Source organism: Camponotus vicinus, unplaced genomic scaffold, assembly GCF_025532165.1.
Source record: "Camponotus vicinus isolate PSW18456_S1 unplaced genomic scaffold, iyCamVici1.0 SCAF_8, whole genome shotgun sequence".
NCBI classification, from domain to species: Eukaryota; Metazoa; Arthropoda; class Insecta; order Hymenoptera; family Formicidae; genus Camponotus; species Camponotus vicinus.
The window spans coordinates 7,296,129-7,314,977 of NW_028141980.1; the positions used below are offsets into that span (position 1 = coordinate 7,296,129).

At 29.8% G+C, this 18,849-nt stretch overlaps 2 protein-coding genes, 1 long non-coding RNA gene and 1 pseudogene across 7 annotated transcripts; 3 read left to right on the forward strand and 1 right to left on the reverse strand.

The window, feature by feature from the left end:
• Positions 1-1,097: 1,097 nt before the first annotated feature.
• LOC145975397 (uncharacterized) lies at positions 1,098-1,620 on the reverse strand. The gene is made up of 2 exons (XR_014439960.1): positions 1,437-1,620; positions 1,098-1,287 (listed from the first exon to the last, which is right to left on the reverse strand). It is a non-coding gene; the product is annotated as an uncharacterized LOC145975397 (long non-coding RNA).
• Positions 1,621-2,513: 893 nt separating this feature from the next.
• Positions 2,514-10,257, forward strand: LOC145975396 (uncharacterized). 5 transcript variants are annotated; one of them, XM_083105867.1, is made up of 13 exons: positions 2,537-2,645; positions 3,129-3,224; positions 3,301-3,553; positions 4,327-4,541; positions 4,637-4,890; positions 4,972-5,628; positions 5,722-5,891; positions 6,027-6,177; positions 6,756-6,989; positions 7,172-7,392; positions 8,529-8,688; positions 9,057-9,169; positions 9,426-10,257. In XM_083105867.1, the coding sequence occupies exons 8-13, from the start codon at positions 6,108-6,110 to the stop codon at positions 9,438-9,440; spliced, it is 813 nt and encodes a 270-aa protein (XP_082961993.1). In that variant the 5' UTR covers positions 2,537-2,645; positions 3,129-3,224; positions 3,301-3,553; positions 4,327-4,541; positions 4,637-4,890; positions 4,972-5,628; positions 5,722-5,891; positions 6,027-6,107; the 3' UTR covers positions 9,441-10,257. The 5 variants fall into 5 exon arrangements, with proteins under 5 accessions (XP_082961997.1, XP_082961994.1, XP_082961992.1 ...); XM_083105868.1 differs by lacking the exon at positions 3,129-3,224 and having other exon boundaries at positions 2,515-2,645; positions 4,327-4,563; XM_083105866.1 differs by lacking the exon at positions 3,129-3,224 and having other exon boundaries at positions 2,515-2,645.
• Positions 4,335-5,861, forward strand: LOC145976389 (protein transport protein Sec23A-like). Its single transcript, XM_083107444.1, has 6 exons — positions 4,335-4,536; positions 4,637-4,687; positions 4,770-4,913; positions 5,305-5,453; positions 5,511-5,628; positions 5,722-5,861. Exons 1-6 carry the CDS (start codon positions 4,335-4,337, stop codon positions 5,859-5,861), a joined length of 804 nt encoding a protein of 267 aa, XP_082963570.1.
• Positions 10,258-14,064: 3,807 nt separating the features above from the next.
• On the forward strand, positions 14,065-15,065 carry LOC145975789 (uncharacterized; annotated as a pseudogene).
• The last annotated feature ends 3,784 nt before the right edge of the window (positions 15,066-18,849 follow it).

Below are 18,849 nucleotides of genomic sequence, written 5' to 3' on the forward strand. Positions count from 1 at the left end.
TCTAACCCACACAACATGCATGTCTTGAAGACGTCTTAAACATTCGTATTAAGTTAGCCGGAAATTTTTCAGCCAACCAAAAATCTCCTTATGGAATCGTTTGTATTTCGTATGAAGATGTTTGAAGTGTGATTAAAAACGTTTGTGAGTAATTAGAATAATTATAAAAAATTAATCATTTTTACAGTATGTAGTTAGCCAACATAACTAAATATTAAAAATTCTCCTTATGAATCGTTTGTATTTCATATGAAGAGTTTTGAAGTATAATTAAAAAGGTTTGTGAGTCATTCGTTTAATTTTAATTAAATTTTTTTATATTGTGAAGTTAGCCGGAAGCTATATAAAATGGACGCCGTCCTGTGATTGGTCGATTTGCTTATGGTAAATACTAAAATTTTCTCATGTGTACTGAGTTTAAGTGTAAGCAAAACGAGCAAATTTATCTCTTTTGTAACTTTTAATCCATGACTAATTTATTATTAATTCCGCATAATCGCATAATATATCATGGATCGTGGATAAGCGTAGATAATTGAAATATGTTTTTCTACCAATAAATAAGTAAATCTTTTATAATTGTTTTATAATGTAGTCATCATTCAGAAAATGATCACAATTTGTGATTATGTATTTAATTGTTATTTTATATTCGCTTTCAAATAATAAACTATATAATAATAAAATTTATATAAAAAGATGGTAATATATGTAATCCAATTAATTATAATTGACAAAATAATTTCTTGTGAAAAAATAAAAGTAAAAAATATAGAAGAATTTTTTTTATAGCTTGTATAAAAAATCAGTTTTATGCTAAGTATATTATAATTTTCTGGACTGTAGTAATATTTAATATATAATTTTTGCTATATAAATATATATTTCTGATATAAAATCTATTTCTACAGATAGTAAGATCGGCTGAGTTATGTCACAGAATATCGGAAGGCTTACATCAAAATGCGAGAAAGAGGAGATGGCATATATCAATATGAATCCATTGCTGATGTTGTAAGAGCAAAAATAGATATCTCTGTAGATTTTATTATTTTTACATCCGAAAACTTGAAAGTTGCCCATGCCTTATCGGAAGTAATTACTTCCGATAAGGCATGGGCAACTTTCAAGTTTTCGGATGCAAAAATAATAAAATCTACAGAGATATCTATTTTTGCTCTTACAACATCAGCAATGGATTCATATTGATATATGCCATCTCCTCTTTCTCGCATTTTGATGTAAGCCTTCCGATATTCTGTGACATAACTCAGCCGATCTTACTATCTGTAGAAATAGATTTTATATCAGAAATATATATTTATATAGCAAAAATTATATATTAAATATTACTACAGTCCAGAAAATTATAATATACTTAGCATAAAACTGATTTTTTATACAAGCTATAAAAAAAATTCTTCTATATTTTTTACTTTTATTTTTTCACAAGAAATTATTTTGTCAATTATAATTAATTGGATTACATATATTACCATCTTTTTATATAAATTTTATTATTATATAGTTTATTATTTGAAAGCGAATATAAAATAACAATTAAATACATAATCACAAATTGTGATCATTTTCTGAATGATGACTACATTATAAAACAATTATAAAAGATTTACTTATTTATTGGTAGAAAAACATATTTCAATTATCTACGCTTATCCACGATCCATGATATATTATGCGATTATGCGGAATTAATAATAAATTAGTCATGGATTAAAAGTTACAAAAGAGATAAATTTGCTCGTTTTGCTTACACTTAAACTCAGTACACATGAGAAAATTTTAGTATTTACCATAAGCAAATCGACCAATCACAGGACGGCGTCCATTTTATATAGCTTCCGGCTAACTTCACAATATAAAAAAATTTAATTAAAATTAAACGAATGACTCACAAACCTTTTTAATTATACTTCAAAACTCTTCATATGAAATACAAACGATTCATAAGGAGAATTTTTAATATTTAGTTATGTTGGCTAACTACATACTGTAAAAATGATTAATTTTTTATAATTATTCTAATTACTCACAAACGTTTTTAATCACACTTCAAACATCTTCATACGAAATACAAACGATTCCATAAGGAGATTTTTGGTTGGCTGAAAAATTTCCGGCTAACTTAATACGAATGTCTTAAACATGTCTTTCTTATGACGCCTTTAAGACTTGTCCAATTGACGTCTTTCTGATGTTTTTAAGACATTCAATTTAAGACGTATTTTTTTAAACGTCTTAAAGATGCCTTTCTTATGACGCCTTTAAGACTTGACCAATTGACGTCTTTCTGATGTTTTTAAGACATTCAATTTAAGACGTATTTTTTTAAACGTCTTAAACATGCCTTTCTTATGACGCCTTTAAGACCTGACCAATAGACGTCTTTCTAACGTCTGTAAGACATTCAATTTAAGACGTATTTTTTTAAACGTCTTAAACATGCCTTTCTTATGATGTCTTTAAGACCTGACCAATAGACGTCTTTCTGATGTTTTTAAGAACATTTATTTTAAGACGCCATTTTTAAGATGGCCGCGGTGCCAGGCCAGCCAGGCATTAGACGGGGTCGAGTTGGAAAATAAATTATTCCATTTACCAAAGTTGAGCAGTGCTTTGCACAGGTAAGAATTAATGATATTTAAAGCCGGGTCTGCAATGGCCATAGCATAAGGTTGTAAGATGTAAGCGAAATAACCAAATCCATTTCCTATGGATTTCGTGCGTTCTACGGTGGTCTCGCATACGCAGTCACGGAAGAATTCTGCGTTCTTAATTCTTATTGCGCGTCCGCCGTAGAACATACATAGAGCCCATTCTACAATGGCAGTAACAAGACTGTAGGAGTAGAGATTAAATCGTTTTTAGTGAAGTAAAGAAGAAGAAGTAATGAAATAGACAATTCTCATTTTGTACTACTATTACCTTAGAGTACTAATGAGAATTTCTATTTCGTTATTTCTTGTCTTTACTTCATTAGAAACAGTTTATTCTTTACTCCTACAGCCTTGTTATTGCCATTGTAGAATGGACTTAGGGCGTGTTCCAAAATTCACTGCCAGCGCTGAAAATCTTTAGTTCACGTTACGTATATTATATATTTTCAGCGCTGGCAGTGAATTTTGGAACATGGCCATAGTAGGAAATGGATTTGGTTCATTTCGCTTACAACTTTATGCTACGTTATATATATATATGTATATGTATGTATGTGTAAAAAAATTAAACTCTATATTGTAAAAAAATATATTAATTATCTTTTGTATATTTTTTTTGCAGCATTATGACAACATATGAAGATTTTATTCAACAAAATTTTATTCAACAAGATTGTGACGGTGTGCGTTCCATAAATGGAATGCTTGGCCATCATCGCGTATTGATACTACTAGACTAGTTGTACTATTGAAAACTTTGTATCAACCAATTAAGGAACAAGTAGATCTTCCGCCAATTCAATATGATCCAGTTTTATGTACAAGATCTACATGCAGAGCTATTTTAAATCCATTATATCAAATAGACTATCGTGGTAAGTAATAAGGTATTATAAATGAATAGAACAAAAATCATTTTTTATTTATCACAAGAAACATTTTGAAAAATATTAAAGTAGTTTATTTCTATTAGAAATTAAAGTATATTTTAATGTGTTTCTTTATTACGATGTATTTACATTCATATTCTTTATTATTCTTTATACTTCATTTAAATTCGTATTTTATTTAATGCATAATTCTCTTGTAATTTTCTGTCTATATCATATAAGATAATTTAAAAAATCAAATTATTTATTAGGAGCATATAGTATTCATAAAAATATTGTAAAGATATTTTTATATTTCAATAAATTCTAAATTTGTGTTATCATTATATATTATTTTTTTTAAGTTACATTATAATACACATATTGTGAGTTATATTAATAATTATGAGAAAAAAACTTTGCAAAAAGAATTTATGAGGAAATTCTTCGAAATAAGAAACAAAAAGGAAATATATTTAAATGATCAAAATGTATGCATTTATTTGAATAATAGTGTTATATATGTGTTATATATGTTGAATAGTTATATTATGAAACAAATATTTTTGATTTTACTTTTTTTAAGATTTGATTCTTTTCGAACATTTTTTTTATTATCATTTATTGACATTACATGATTTATTATAGTTTTTATTATATATAAATGTATGATATATATATATATATATATATATATATATATATATATGTTACTTATATATTACTTTAAATATTATTGTATCTCAGTCCAATTGTATGTATTTATATGTATTATTTAGCGAGCCCAATGTTTGCCATCAATATTTTTACTTTTTGCGGATACATATGTCTGGATGATGAAGAATTAGAGGCACTTAAAGATTCATTACAAATGTCATTGTCTCTGCTTTCACTCAATGCTCTTATTGGTCTTATCACATTTGGCAAAATGATTCAAGTTCATGAATTAGAAGCACAAAGGATCTTCAACCAAAACAAGTTCAAGATATGTTAGGTACGAATAGAATAAGTCCCAAGTTATATTTACTATATTAGTCATTGTTCTTCATGATTACTTTATTGCATTTTATTCACATTACATTTTGATAGGTATAGGTAGACTAATTCCTGGACAAAATCCAAATCAACCAAGAGGACCTGGTGCGTAACTATTGCCAGCTGCTAATCGCTTTTTGTAACCAGTACATAAGTGTGATATGAGACAGTTCGACAGATCTTTTAGGAGAACTGCAACGTGATCCATGGTCTGTTGGGCCAGAGAAACGTTCATTGCGATCTACAAGTGTGGCATTAGCAGTCGCCACGGGTCTCTTAGAAGCTAGTTATGCAAATACTGATGCTAGGTATTTATATGTTGTAATATGGTGTATATATGTTATGTTTTTCATTGTAATCCTACATATAATGCTATCAATGTATTTAAGGATTATGCTATTTGTTGGCGGACCATGTTCTCAATGACCTGGCCAAGTTGTAACTGATGATTTATGACAACCAATCAGATCACATCATAATATTCAAAAAGATAATGCTAAGCATAAAAAGGCAATTAAGCATTATGATACACTTGCATCACGTGCTGCAACTAATGGCCATAATAGATATTTATAATAGATATTTATTTTTGTGCTCTTGACACCAAACTGGTTTATTAGAAAGGCGACAATATTGCAACTCTACTGGTGGTCATATGATGATGGGGGATTCATTTAATTCTTCATTATTCAAACAAACTTTTCAACGAATATTTGCTACAGATGCCAAGGGTGATTTGAAAATAGCATTCAATGCAATCTTAGAAGTAAAAACATCTCAGAAAATTAAAGTTCCTGGAGCAATTGGATCTTTTGTATGTCAGTGGGAGAAAGGATCAAGTGTTGGAGTACTACAAGAAGTAGGCTTACTTGTCAGTGGAAATTTTGTTCATTGACACCATCTACAACAACAGCATTATTCTTTGAAGTTGCAAATTAACATACAGCCCCAATTCCGCAAAGTGGAAGAGGCTGTATTCAATTCATTATCCAATATTAACATAGTAATGGACAAAGGCGAATTAGAGTTACTACTATTGCAAGAAAGTAAATATATTTTTTATTATACATTATATGTATATCATAAATATTTATAATATCATAAATAATAATATATCATAAATATTTATGATGTTATAGGGATATCTTTAATTATTAGTTGGGCAGATGAATCATCATCTTTGCATCATGTAAGCATAGAATTTGAGGAAGCAACAGCTGTTTTTATGTCACGTTTAACTGTATTTCGAGCAGAAAGTGATGATGGTCCAAATGTTTGAAGATGGGTTGATCATATTCTGATTAGACTTGTTAGTAGTTTCTATCATTAAAATTGTGCCCAATTACACTTAATATAAAGCTTAAACTTAATATATTTATACATATAGATTTACACATAAATATATATTTTATCTATTTTGAGGTGTAAAATCTTATTATTGCAGTATCAAAAATTCGGAGAATATGCAAAAGATGATCCAACTAGCTTTAGATTGGCAGAAAATTTTTCCTTGTATCCACAATTTATGTATCATTTACGCAGATCACAATTCTTCAAGTATTCAATAATTCCTCAAATAAAACTAGTTTTTATAGGTAAGTTGTTATTTGTATAAAACACATGATATATTTAAAACTTATTGATACTTTTAGGTCTCATATTTCATATATCAATATATATTTTTTGACATTCTTTTTAACTGAAAGAAGAAAGGAGCATCTCAGATAAAGTTTTCATTTATCTTATGATAGCAGTCATTTGTCATAAGTTGCTAGTGTATTCGCAATATATACTGTGTCCATTTTGTGTGCAACATTCAATTTAATTTCAAATAACTGCATTATTGCATATTTGCAATACTGTGTCCATTACTGCATATTTGCATATTTGCAATAATGCAGTTATTTGAAATTAAATTGAATGTTGCACACAAAATGGACACAGTATATATTGCGAATACACTAGCAACTTATAACAAATGACTGCTATCATAAGATAAATGAAAACTTTATCTGAGATGCTCCTTTCTTCCCATCTTTCATCGAGTGCGATTGTGATTGTGGTTGTGCGTTAAGTGAAAATTATATAAAATAGTTTACAATGAATGAAATTTAATAACACTGTGATGAACAGTATAACTAACAAAATGAACTCACAGACTTTATATTTACAGATGTTGACATTACTGATGAGGAATGGTTGAACGAAAGTTTAGTAGGTGATTACGTGTCTTGCGGTAATGCTAATGTGCGTGATGATGGTAATAGGCTTAATAATGACAATGTGCCTGATGATAATAATGATGATGATGATATTGGTGACAATATGATTAGCCCCGATAATGTGCTTGACGGTGATGACATGACAACTTTCAATGCCAACGGCAATCAGTTGGAAAAATGCTATGGTATGTATTAAACTTTATTCTTTATTCTTCCTTCTTAATTATATCGTTATATTGTACTTATAATAGCAATATGTTATATGTACTTAATTTCGTATGTATGTACTTGTGTAAAATAACTAAACAGATAATTTTAATGATACTTATAAAGAGAAATAAATATTTTTCTTTTTTATCTTATACAGATGCGTGTCGTATCGAACAAAAAATTATTAAAAATCTCATACAAAAGAATACGAGACAGTTGGAGATAATAATAAATTTAATAAATAACGCAGAACCAGCTAATACAATATATAATAATGACGAAGTCCAATTATTGCCGGAATTTCCGCTATCAACAGTTGACGAATTTTTCAAATTTGACACGGATCTCCAAAAGGACAGAGAGATTCGGAAACAATTAGTGAGTACTTTTCTGTTTTTGCGTCCATTTCTTTTTTCTTCTTCTCTCTATTTTTAAATGTGAAATAAATGTATATTTCTATAATTCAATCAACAACAAAAATTCTTTTGTAGAGATAAAAGTAGAAGACAAAATCTAGATATTGAATATACTGGGTGTCACACTAATTAATTCCTCTCATTATTTTGTACATAAAAGTATTAAGATAAGATAATTGGTATAAAAAAACACATAGTTTCGAAAAAAAAATATGTAATTTGCAATTAACAATTACAATTTTTTCTTAAAAATAACTATGTTTTCTTTACACCAATTGATTCCTCTCATTATTTTGTACATAAAAGTATTAAGGTGAGGTAATCGAAAAATGAATTTTACGATTACCTCACCTTAATACTTTTATGTACAAAATAAGATATTTTACGGTTTATATAAAATTAAGAAACGATTTCAAGCCTCATAACTCTGCAAGTACTTAATGAAAACTAACTTAATTATAGTGTTTTGGAAAGCTCTCGAGATAAGCTACAAGAATAATAACGCAATGAAAAATAAATGGTTCCATTTAAGAAATTGAAGGTGACCTTCACATGATCTTGACAACGCTATTCAAGGTCGTACTAATATTACTGTGCATTATTTGAAACCCTATAACTTTTATAGGAAACATTTTTGTCTGCCGTTCTCGGTTTTCGAAATATTCGGCTGATACGGGTGGTCTGACACACCCTGTATGTATATATATATATATATATATATATATATATATATATATATATTTATTTATTTATTTATTTATTCATATAATAAAAACAATTTTGAAAAATAAAATAATGAAAATAATAGGCTCAACATAATAATAAATTACTAAGGGGTAAAAAGGCAAATAAAAATCAAAAGACACGCGGTTATTAGTGCGCAAATTTAGATATATAGTATAAAATATTTACTTAAATTTACTTAAAGCGTAATATATAACATTCTTTTAAATTTTATTACAATTTTTGCTGCCTTTTGTCGCTTAGTAATTTTGAAAGAAGCTCTTAAAATATATTAAATTCATGTTTCCTTTTTCTTCAATTCAAGCGGTTTAAATTGAAAATATTATTAAACATTTTTGTAACATTCTGTTATAGAAAAGGAAAATTGCAAAAATTGGAGGAAACACTTTCGTTCACAAGACAAGGAATATTATAAAATACACATTATCGGATGAATTGTGCCGCAAATTATCATGGACAGGCCAAAAAGGATCAACGGCAATTAAGGACACAAGTTTTGTCACAGTTATTATGGGTAATTATTATTTCTTTAAGATATATTTTTATTTCTCCTTTTTATGTAATATTGTTTAAAAATAGTTGCACCTTTAATGTATTCGAACATCAGTATTCGAGATAGTATCTAACATATGCTTAGATGTAACGTGCACTTTTAACTTTAAATTTTTCTTCAGAATTATTAATAAGATCTTACTTCAAATTTCGTTCAAATATTCTTCTACACTTTATACTCTTTCCAATTTTTTACGGATCAAAATTTTTATATTCTTTCCAAAAGTTACAAACGTTTATAGCTATACTTTACTTCATGACTACCCTATTCTAACTATTGGAATTAAAGCACAAAATATTTTAATAATTATGTAACAAACCGTTTTTCAGCATACGTTTCGGACGACGAAAAAAGTAATATGCACGATATTAAAAAGACCATCCAAGAATGGTTACGACATGCGGGAGATCGCCTCAACTATTTAAGAAACAAGGAGAAAAAGGTTGGTAAATTATTGAAAATTCCATACGATATTATTTAAAAAACAATAGGGCTGTATAATGTTGCTGCATAACATTTTTAGTGTTGAAAATGAGAAAACATTGAAATTAATATATGTTTTTTAATATATGTAAATGTATATCTTAAATCATATTTCACTTATATATTTAATTTTGTGTGTGTGTGTGTGTGTAAAAAATTAAATTCTATATTGTAAAAAAAAATATATTAATTATCTTTTGTATATTTTTTTACAGCACTATGACATATGAAGATTTTATTCAACAAAATGAAGATTGTGACGATGTGCGCAATGGAATGCTTGGTCATCATCGCGTATTGATGCTACTAGACTAGTTGTACCATTGAAAACTTTGTATCAACCAATTAAGGAACGAGTAGATCTTCCGCCAATTCAATATGATCCAGTTTTATGTACAAGATTTACATGCAGAGCTATTTTAAATCCATTATATCAAGTAGACTATCGTGCAAAATTATGGATCTGCAATTTTTGCTCTCAGAGAAATCCTGTAAGAAAAAATTCTATCCATTTTCTTTTAAGCTAAATCATTTTAGCTAGACTAGAGTTTAACTTAATTATATTTAAGCTAGCAATTGTTCAATTTTGGAAGTAAATTCAGCAGAATAGTAAGCTATAGGTCCTTGATAAAAATGACTAAAATAATATGATTTAGATTGTACAGATCATAAGATTTCAATCTTGTATTATAGTATGTATGTATATACACAGCATATATATGCTATACACATAAATGAATAGAGTAAAAAAATCATTTTTTATTTATCACAAACATTTTGAAAAATATTAAAGTAGTTTATTTCTATTAGAAATTAAAGTATATTTTTATGTATTTCTTTATTATGATATATTTACATTCATATTCTATTCTTTATTACTTCATTTAAATTCGTATTTTATTTAATACATAATTCTCTTGTAATATTCTCCTCTCTATATCATATAAGATATAATTTAAAAAGTAATCGTAAATTATTTATTAGGAGCATATAGTGTTCATAAAAATATGTATAAATATTCAAAATATAATAAAGAAATGAACTTAAGATGAGTTTTATTATTTATTATAGAATAAATCAATAAATCAATGCAGCTATTTTACCGACCGAATTACGCACGTCTAAAAGTCGTCTTAATTGAAATGTCTGAGACGTCTTTATAACATCCTGAGTGAGACATTTAATTATGTCTTGATTGGGACGTCTTGAGTGAGACGTCTTAAAACAATGCCCGACAGATATCTTAAATCGGGACATAAGACGTCTTAAAGACGTCATAAAGATGTAATTCTGATAACTTCTTAAGACGTCTTTAGAAATTTCATGACGTCTTTAAGACTTCTTTAAGACGACATAATGTTGTGTGGGCACTTTCACATAATGACTTCGATCTCTCGCTGGACACTACATTCTCCCAGATGGAACTAAACTATGTCCTTCTTCATTTAAATAAAAAATCCAGTCCAGGATTAGACAGCATCGATTATAAGATAATTTCAGCACTACCTCCTAATGCAAAAGATCTATTACTGAACATTTATAACAGAATTTTTATCTCTCATTTTTTTCTATCAGAGTGGACGAGGTATTTGGTTTTTTTTATTTCTAAAAATGGAGAAGGCCTTAAATTTCGTCCTATTTCACTGGCCTCCTGTCTTTGTAAGGTCCTTGAAAGAATGATTTCGAATAGGCGTAATTGGTACCTAGAATTTTTTAACCTTCTGCCGAATTCGCAATTCGATTTTAGAAGAAGTAAAAGTTGCATTAACAACTTAGCTTTTCTTCAATCTAACATTCTCCTTTCTTTTCAAAAAAATCAACCTGCTTTGGCTTTTTTTTAGACATTAAATCATTCTGTGATAATGTAATTCCAGATATTCTTATTCGGAAACTTATTAAATTGGGTATCTCTCCGAATATCCTAGCTTTTATTAAGAACTCTATTTATCTTAGACAAGTCCACTGTAGGTACGAAGACATTGATGAAGTTCTTTACGCGTTTAAAGGTCTTCCCCAGGGTAGTGTCTTGAGCCCTTTATTATACAATATTTATGTTTCAGAATTAGAAAAGAGTTGCGATCCAAATTGTAAAATAATACAGTATGTTGACGATTGCTATTTTTAGCTCTTCGATAAATCTGAATCATTCTAGATTAATGCTTGAAAAATCGGTCAACGATATCGCCATCCCACTCTCTCATCTTGGTTTGGAACTCTCTCCTGAAAAAACGAAATTTTGTAAATTTGTTAAACGTCTTAATTCCAAGGACGACAACATTATACATATAGAAGTTTTGAATAACAAAATCTATACATCCGCGAAAATTCGCTTTCTCGGCATCTTCTTTTCACCCAATTTAAATTGGAGTTATCACATTTCGCACATCTGGAAATCCTGTCAATATCCGCTAAAAATTCTCCGAAGTTTATGTCATACTTGGTGGGGAGCAGACCCTCGCTTACTTAGAGTCATATACATAGCTCTAATAAGATCTAATTTGGATTATGGAAATTTTGTCTTACACAATCTCACTAAATTTCAAAAGACTAAACTCGATCGTATTCAATCCAAAGCAATAAGAATTATACTTGGCCTTAGAATGTCCTCTCCAATTAATTTTCTCCTAGCTGAATTTAAAGAACCTACTCTTCCCATTAGAGCAAAATTCTTGTATAAAAACTGGATTACCAGAGTTCTATCTCAATCGGATCATCCGATTTTACCTATTTTAAACGAATTAATAAAGATTAAAGATGACCCTACAATTATTAATAGATACCCGGTAAGCAAAATGCGCGTAATTTGCCAGCAGATTGGCGACAGATTTCCACAAAAGTTGCTAGCAGATTGGCATCCGTTATGTCCGCAATAGGCTCACGATTTGCTAGTAAAACCTGCTCACAGAATCTGACAGCAGATTGTCAGCAAAAACCGAGCAGGATCTGCTAACATCACTTGACGTCAAATTGTCGGCAGAAACCGAGCAGGATCTGCGCGCGCGTAATTTGACGGCAGATTAGCAGCAGATCCCGAGCAGAATCTGCAGCTTCTGATCATTCATATAAATAAGTAATATAAATACAATAAAATTAATTATTACAGATGCTTAATAAGACTATCGGCGAGTTATCGGTTAATTACAATTTTCTTCTAATACCACATATATGTAATATGTTATATCGTAGTTATATCTAATAGTAAAGGACTAGTTCAATTTAATTAAATTAATAATAAAGTAAATGGTGAAAATAATTAAATTTAATTTATAAAACTTGAGATATAATTTATTTAGAATTAAATTTTTCCTTTATGCTTCAAATAGGCAGTAAATGAATAATTTTTCGTTTATCCTATTGATTCCAATCAGTTTAATATTCTGAATCTTATCTACTTGTATCACATATCAGAAATTAAAGTGATAGAAATAGTTACTATATTTTTGATCTTTTATTAATAATCGCGACTTTATACAGGGTGACCCATTTTAACTTAGGCAGCCAAATAACTCGAAAAATAAGCAAGATAGAGAAAAATGTTTTAGACAAAAGTTGTATGGTTTCGAGGGGGCCATAAGATGGTATCATTGGTTTGACCTTGAAGAGTCATTTGAAGGTCACGTGAAGGTCACTTCAATTTTTTTAAATGGAACATCCTATATATTTTTGTACATTCTTGTAGCTCATCTCGAGAGCTTTCCAAAACACTATAATTAAGTACATTTTCGTTAAGTACTTTTTGAGTTATGAGGCTTGAAATAATTTCTTAATTTTACATAAACCGTAAAATATCTTGTAAAATATTCATTTTTCGATTACCTTACCTTAATAGTTTTATGTAGAAAATAATGAGAGGAATCAATTGGTGTAAAGAAAACACATAGTTGTTTCGAAGAAAAAATATGTAATTTGCAATTAACAATTCCATATTTTTTCTTAAAAACAACTATGTGTTTTCTTTACACCAATTGATTCCTCTCATTATTTTGTACATAAAAGTATTAAGGTAAGATGATCGAAAAATGAATATTTTACAAGATATTTTACGGTTTATGTAAAATTAAGAAATTATTTCAAGCATCATAACTCAAAAAGTACTTAACGGAAAGGTACTTAATTATAGTGTTTTGGAAAGCTCTCGAAATAAGCTACAAGAATGTACAAAAATATATAGGGTATTCCATTTAAAAAAATTGAAGTGACCACGTGACCTTCAAATGACTCTTCAAGGTCAAACCAATGATACCATCTTATGGCCCCCTCGAAACCATACAACTTTTGTCTAAAACATTTTTCTCTATCTTGCTTATTTTTCGAGTTATTTGGCTGCCTAAGTTAAAATGGGTCACCCTGTATATATTTCTGACAGAAATTTGATTGCGAGAAAATACATCACATAGCGGTAAGCGAAGGAACTATCGAACCAAATGCAGATTGTTGCCAATTTGCCATCAGATCACGCATGCAAACTCTGTTACACTTCTGCTGTCAATCTGCAGTCAAATTGCGCACACGCAGATTCTGTTTGATTTTTGCCGATAATCTGATATCAAGTCATGTTAGCAGATTCTGCTTGGTTTCTGCCACCAATCTGCGTCAGATTCTGTGAGCAGGCTCTGCTCGATTTTTGACATCAATTTGTCAACTTAATTAGTAATAACTTCAGTATCAAATTTGTAGCCTTTTTGCTAACATTAGTTGATAGCAGACACTTGGCATGATATGCTTTCTACAGACTTTGCTATCTGGGTATACTTCTTCTATTATTTTAGAAACTTTTCATGAAGTATCTTTTATTTCTCACCTAATAGAATCCAACTATAGACCGCTTTGTTACACCAAAACATGACTCTATGATGTTTCAACCTGACGTTGACTTATCAACAGGATTTAATTTTGATAAAGAATCTAATAATAACGAACCGTTATTTAGAGAAATCTTTCAAGATATTCTCAATAATTCATACTGTTTTTTTACAGATGGGTCAAAAACTCCTAATGCAGAATTTACAGGATTCTCAATTTCTTCATTTGATCACACCTTTGACCTCAAATTTCGATCTACTTCTTATACTTCTATATACTCTCTGGAAGCCATGGCCATCTTAGAGACGATAAACCAAGCTAGTAATCACGGTTTTTTAAATTTTACGATCTTTTCAGACTCCAAATCAGTTCTGTCGGCATTACAAAATGTTAGCTGTAATAATAAATCATCTCACTTAATCCTTGAAATAAGACATCAAATTAAACAGATCGTTGAAAAGAATGGCTCGATAAAACTAATCTGGATACCGAGTCATTGTGGGATAGAAGGAAACGAAACTGCAGATTCACTGGCGAAAGAAGCTCCAAAATATGAAGTAGATTATCAAATGTGTACCTCGGTAAGAGATTTTAAAGCTACTTGGAAAAAGAGCAATTTGAATCGTTCTTTAAATGGTGTAAGGAAGCTAACAAGGACAAGGCTATTAGATATATGAAAAATTACTGGTCGGAAAACAGATCTCCTTGGTTTCATCACTATAATATGTCGCGAAAAGGAGTAGTTTCAATCTGTAGGATGAGATGTGGACATACCTCTCTAAACGAAAGTTTATCAAGATTTTCAATTGTTCCCTCTTCGAAATGTCCTAGCTGTGACAGTCCGGAAACACTGGATCATATCTTTTGGAAATGCAAGCATTTCGATACGGAAAGGAAACTCTTTATTCGTCAATTAATTTCTTCTATTAACACCTTTCCCTATCCAGTCAAGTCTCTTTTAATACTTATATATGATGAAAGCATAGTACTGGCTATGGATCAATTTATTAATGCTATTAATTGTAATATTTAGCTAAATTAGATTGCTAAACTAGATTCCCAGTCAGCAAAGTCTGTTCAAACAGATTTTGTCAATTTCTGCTACAAATTTTTGTCGACAGTAAGATTGCAGATTGTATAAAAAATTTGTTATATCAAATAATGATAACAGAATGTCAGCAGAAATGTTACAAAACATGCTGACATAATTTGATAGCAGAAACTGAACAGGATTTGTTTAAAATTATCATAGCAGATTGGTGGCAGAAATCGAGCAAGATCTGCGCAACACAGTTTGATATCAGATTGGTGGCAGAAACCGAGCAGGATCTGCGCAATGAAATTTGATATCAAATTCTCGGCAGATATCGAGTAGAGTCTGCTGATATAACTGACGGCAGATTGATGGCAGAAATTGAGCAGGATCTGTGCGACGCAATTTGACAACAGATTATCGGCAGAAACCGAGCAGGATCTGCGCAATGAAATTTGATGTCAAATTATCGGCAGAAATCGAGTAAAGCCTGCAGATATAATTGACAGCAAATTGATAGCAGAAATTTAACAGGATCTGTGAGGCGCAATTTGATAGCAAATTGATAACAAAAATCGAGCAGGATCTGCGCACACAATCTCTGATAGCAGATTGACGGCAGAAACGGAACAGAGTTTGCATGATTCGATAGTTCCTTCACTTACCGCTACGTGAGCTGTACTTTCTCGTAATCTAATTTCTGTCAGAAATATATATAAAGTCGCGAATATGAAGAAAAGACTAAAAATATAGTAATTATCATTTTAATTTCTATCACTTTAATTTCTGATATCTGATACAAGCAGATGAGATTCAGAATATTAAACTGATTGGAATTAATATGATAAATGGAAAATTATTCATGTACTGCCTATTTGAGGCATAAAGCAAGAATTTAATTCTAAATAAATTACATCTCCAGTTTTACAAGTTACATTTACTTTTATCATTTACTTTATTATTAATTTAATTTAATTAAATTAGTCCTTCGCTATATGAGATATAACTACGATATAACATATATTACATTAACATATATTACGATATAACATATGACATATATGTCATTTTAGAAGAAAATTGTAATTAACTTGCCGATAATATTCTTATTTAGCACTTGTAATCAATTTTGTTGCATTTATATAATATTAATAAAAGTAAGCGCAAATCTTGTGCGGTTTCTGCTGTCAATTTGCCATCAGGTTGCATGCGCAGATTCTGCTCGGTTTCTGCTGGCAATCTAACATCAAATTGCATCGCGCAGATCCTGCTCGGTTTCTGCCGACAGTTTGTTGACAGGTTATGTTTTACAGACTCTGTCGCCAAAACAAAAGCTTAATGCGGACACAAATGGCTATGGTTCTGGTGTGGGATTCTGATCGAATTTGCTGCCAATCTGCTGCCAACCTGCTAACATTTTGCTTACACTGGGTTGTTAACAAAAATATACTGGGATATTGAATATACCCAGTCAGCAAAGTCTGTTCAAACAGATTTTGTCAATTTCTGCTACAAATTTTTGTCGACAGTAAGATTGCAGATTGTATAAAAAATTTGTTATATCAAATAATGATAACAGAATGTCAGCAGAAATGTTACAAAACCTGTTGACATAATTTGATAGCAGAAACTGAACAGGATTTGTTTAAAATTATCATAGCAGATTGGTGGCAGAAATCGAGCAAGATCTGCGCAACACAGTTTGATATCAGATTGGTTGCAGAAACCGAGTAGGATCTGCGCAATGAAATTTGATATCAAATTCTCGGCAGATATCGAGTAGAGTCTGCTGATATAACTGACGGCAGATTGATAGCAGAAATTTAACAGGATCTGTGAGGCGCAATTTGATAGCAAATTGATAACAAAAATCGAGCAGAATCTGCGCACACAATCTCTGATAGCAGATTGACGGCAGAAACGGAAGAACAGAGTTTGCATGATTCGATAGTTCCTTCACTTACCGCTACGTGAGCTGTACTTTCTCGTAATCTAATTTCTGTCAGAAATATATATAAAATCGCGAATATGAATGAAAGACTAAAAATATAGTAATTATCATTTTAATTTCTATCACTTTAATTTCTGATATCTGATACAAGCAGATGAGATTCAGAATATTAAACTGATTGGAATTAATATGATAAATGGAAAATTATTCATGTACTGCCTATTTGAGGCATAAAGCAAGAATTTAATTCTAAATAAATTACATCTCCAGTTTTACAAGTTACATTTACTTTTATCATTTACTTTATTATTAATTTAATTTAATTAAATTAGTCCTTCGCTATATGAGATATAACTACGATATAACATATATTACATTAACATATATTACGATATAACATATGACATATATGTCATTTTAGAAGAAAATTGTAATTAACTTGCCGATAATATTCTTATTTAGCACTTGTAATCAATTTTGTTGCATTTATATAATATTAATAAAAGTAAGCGCAAATCTTGTGCGGTTTCTGCTGTCAATTTGCCATCAGGTTGCATGCGCAGATTCTGCTCGGTTTCTGCTGGCAATCTAACATCAAATTGCATCGCGCAGATCCTGCTCGGTTTCTGCCGACAGTTTGTTGACAGGTTATGTTTTACAGACTCTGTCACCAAAACAAAAGCTTAATGCGGACACAGATGGCTATGGTTCTGGTGTGGGATTCTGATCGAATTTGCTGCCAATCTGCTGCCAACCTGCTAACATTTTGCTTACTGGGTAAATTCAGATATAATTTATGACATTTATGTAAAACATAATACTTGCATCCAGACTAATTATTATTAACACATGTAATTAATACTTACTAACACTTAATAAGATCTATTCTTCAATTCCATAACATTACAAAATTTAAGTTTTATTATAAGTTCTAATGTAAGTCAGATATCTAACTTAATAAGTACTCTAGCGATTTTCTTATGATATTAAATCTCACACATTAAATAATATAAATAACAAAATATGTATATGAGAACATATATATGTGCGAATGTAAATATGTACTAATTTATGCGAGTGTAGGTCGACACATATAATGTAACATGCAAATAGAACATAATTTTATGTATCTTTTCTTTTCTTTTACAGCTGTATTACGTAGGTTTAGAATAAGATAATGTTACTTAATATAAATCTTAAATTTTCTATATATTCCTAATATATATATTTACTTTATTACATTACGACACATTAGAAATAAGAACGATTTTAACTTCGATGTTTCTCTTTATGTTTAAGCATTTTTTTTTTATGTGCACAAAAGCTGTTAAAAGATTTTATAATTTAATTTCTATAATCTACGATAGTACCAAAGAATTGTATTACTCGAATATTTTTATCTACTGTTAAATCTTACCGACAGACGCTAATCTTACATGTATCATGCCGTATGGCGTCTAGCCAAAGCGTGCTTCTTGCTCAATAAAAAAAAAAAAAAAAAAAAAAAGCGGGCCATGACACCTCTCAGTCTTCTCTCTGATAATAATTTTTTGAATCTTTAGAAACTTTCTATCCCATAGTCAACCAATGTGCTTAAAAAATTTGTCGTACGACAAATATAATATTAGCCTAAATTATATTTTACAGAACAAATATCTCTCTCGTTCTTCCTCTCTCTCTCTCTCTAGTTTAATTCACAAATTAATTATTAATTTCATATTTTAAAAGAAAAGCTAAAAATGCTTTGTTTAATTTAAATTCATGAATCTCGCCATTAGATTTATTAAATTTTTAGCGACGTAGCGGATCTAATTCCTCTTTAATTGAATAACCAAATACACACTATATGATT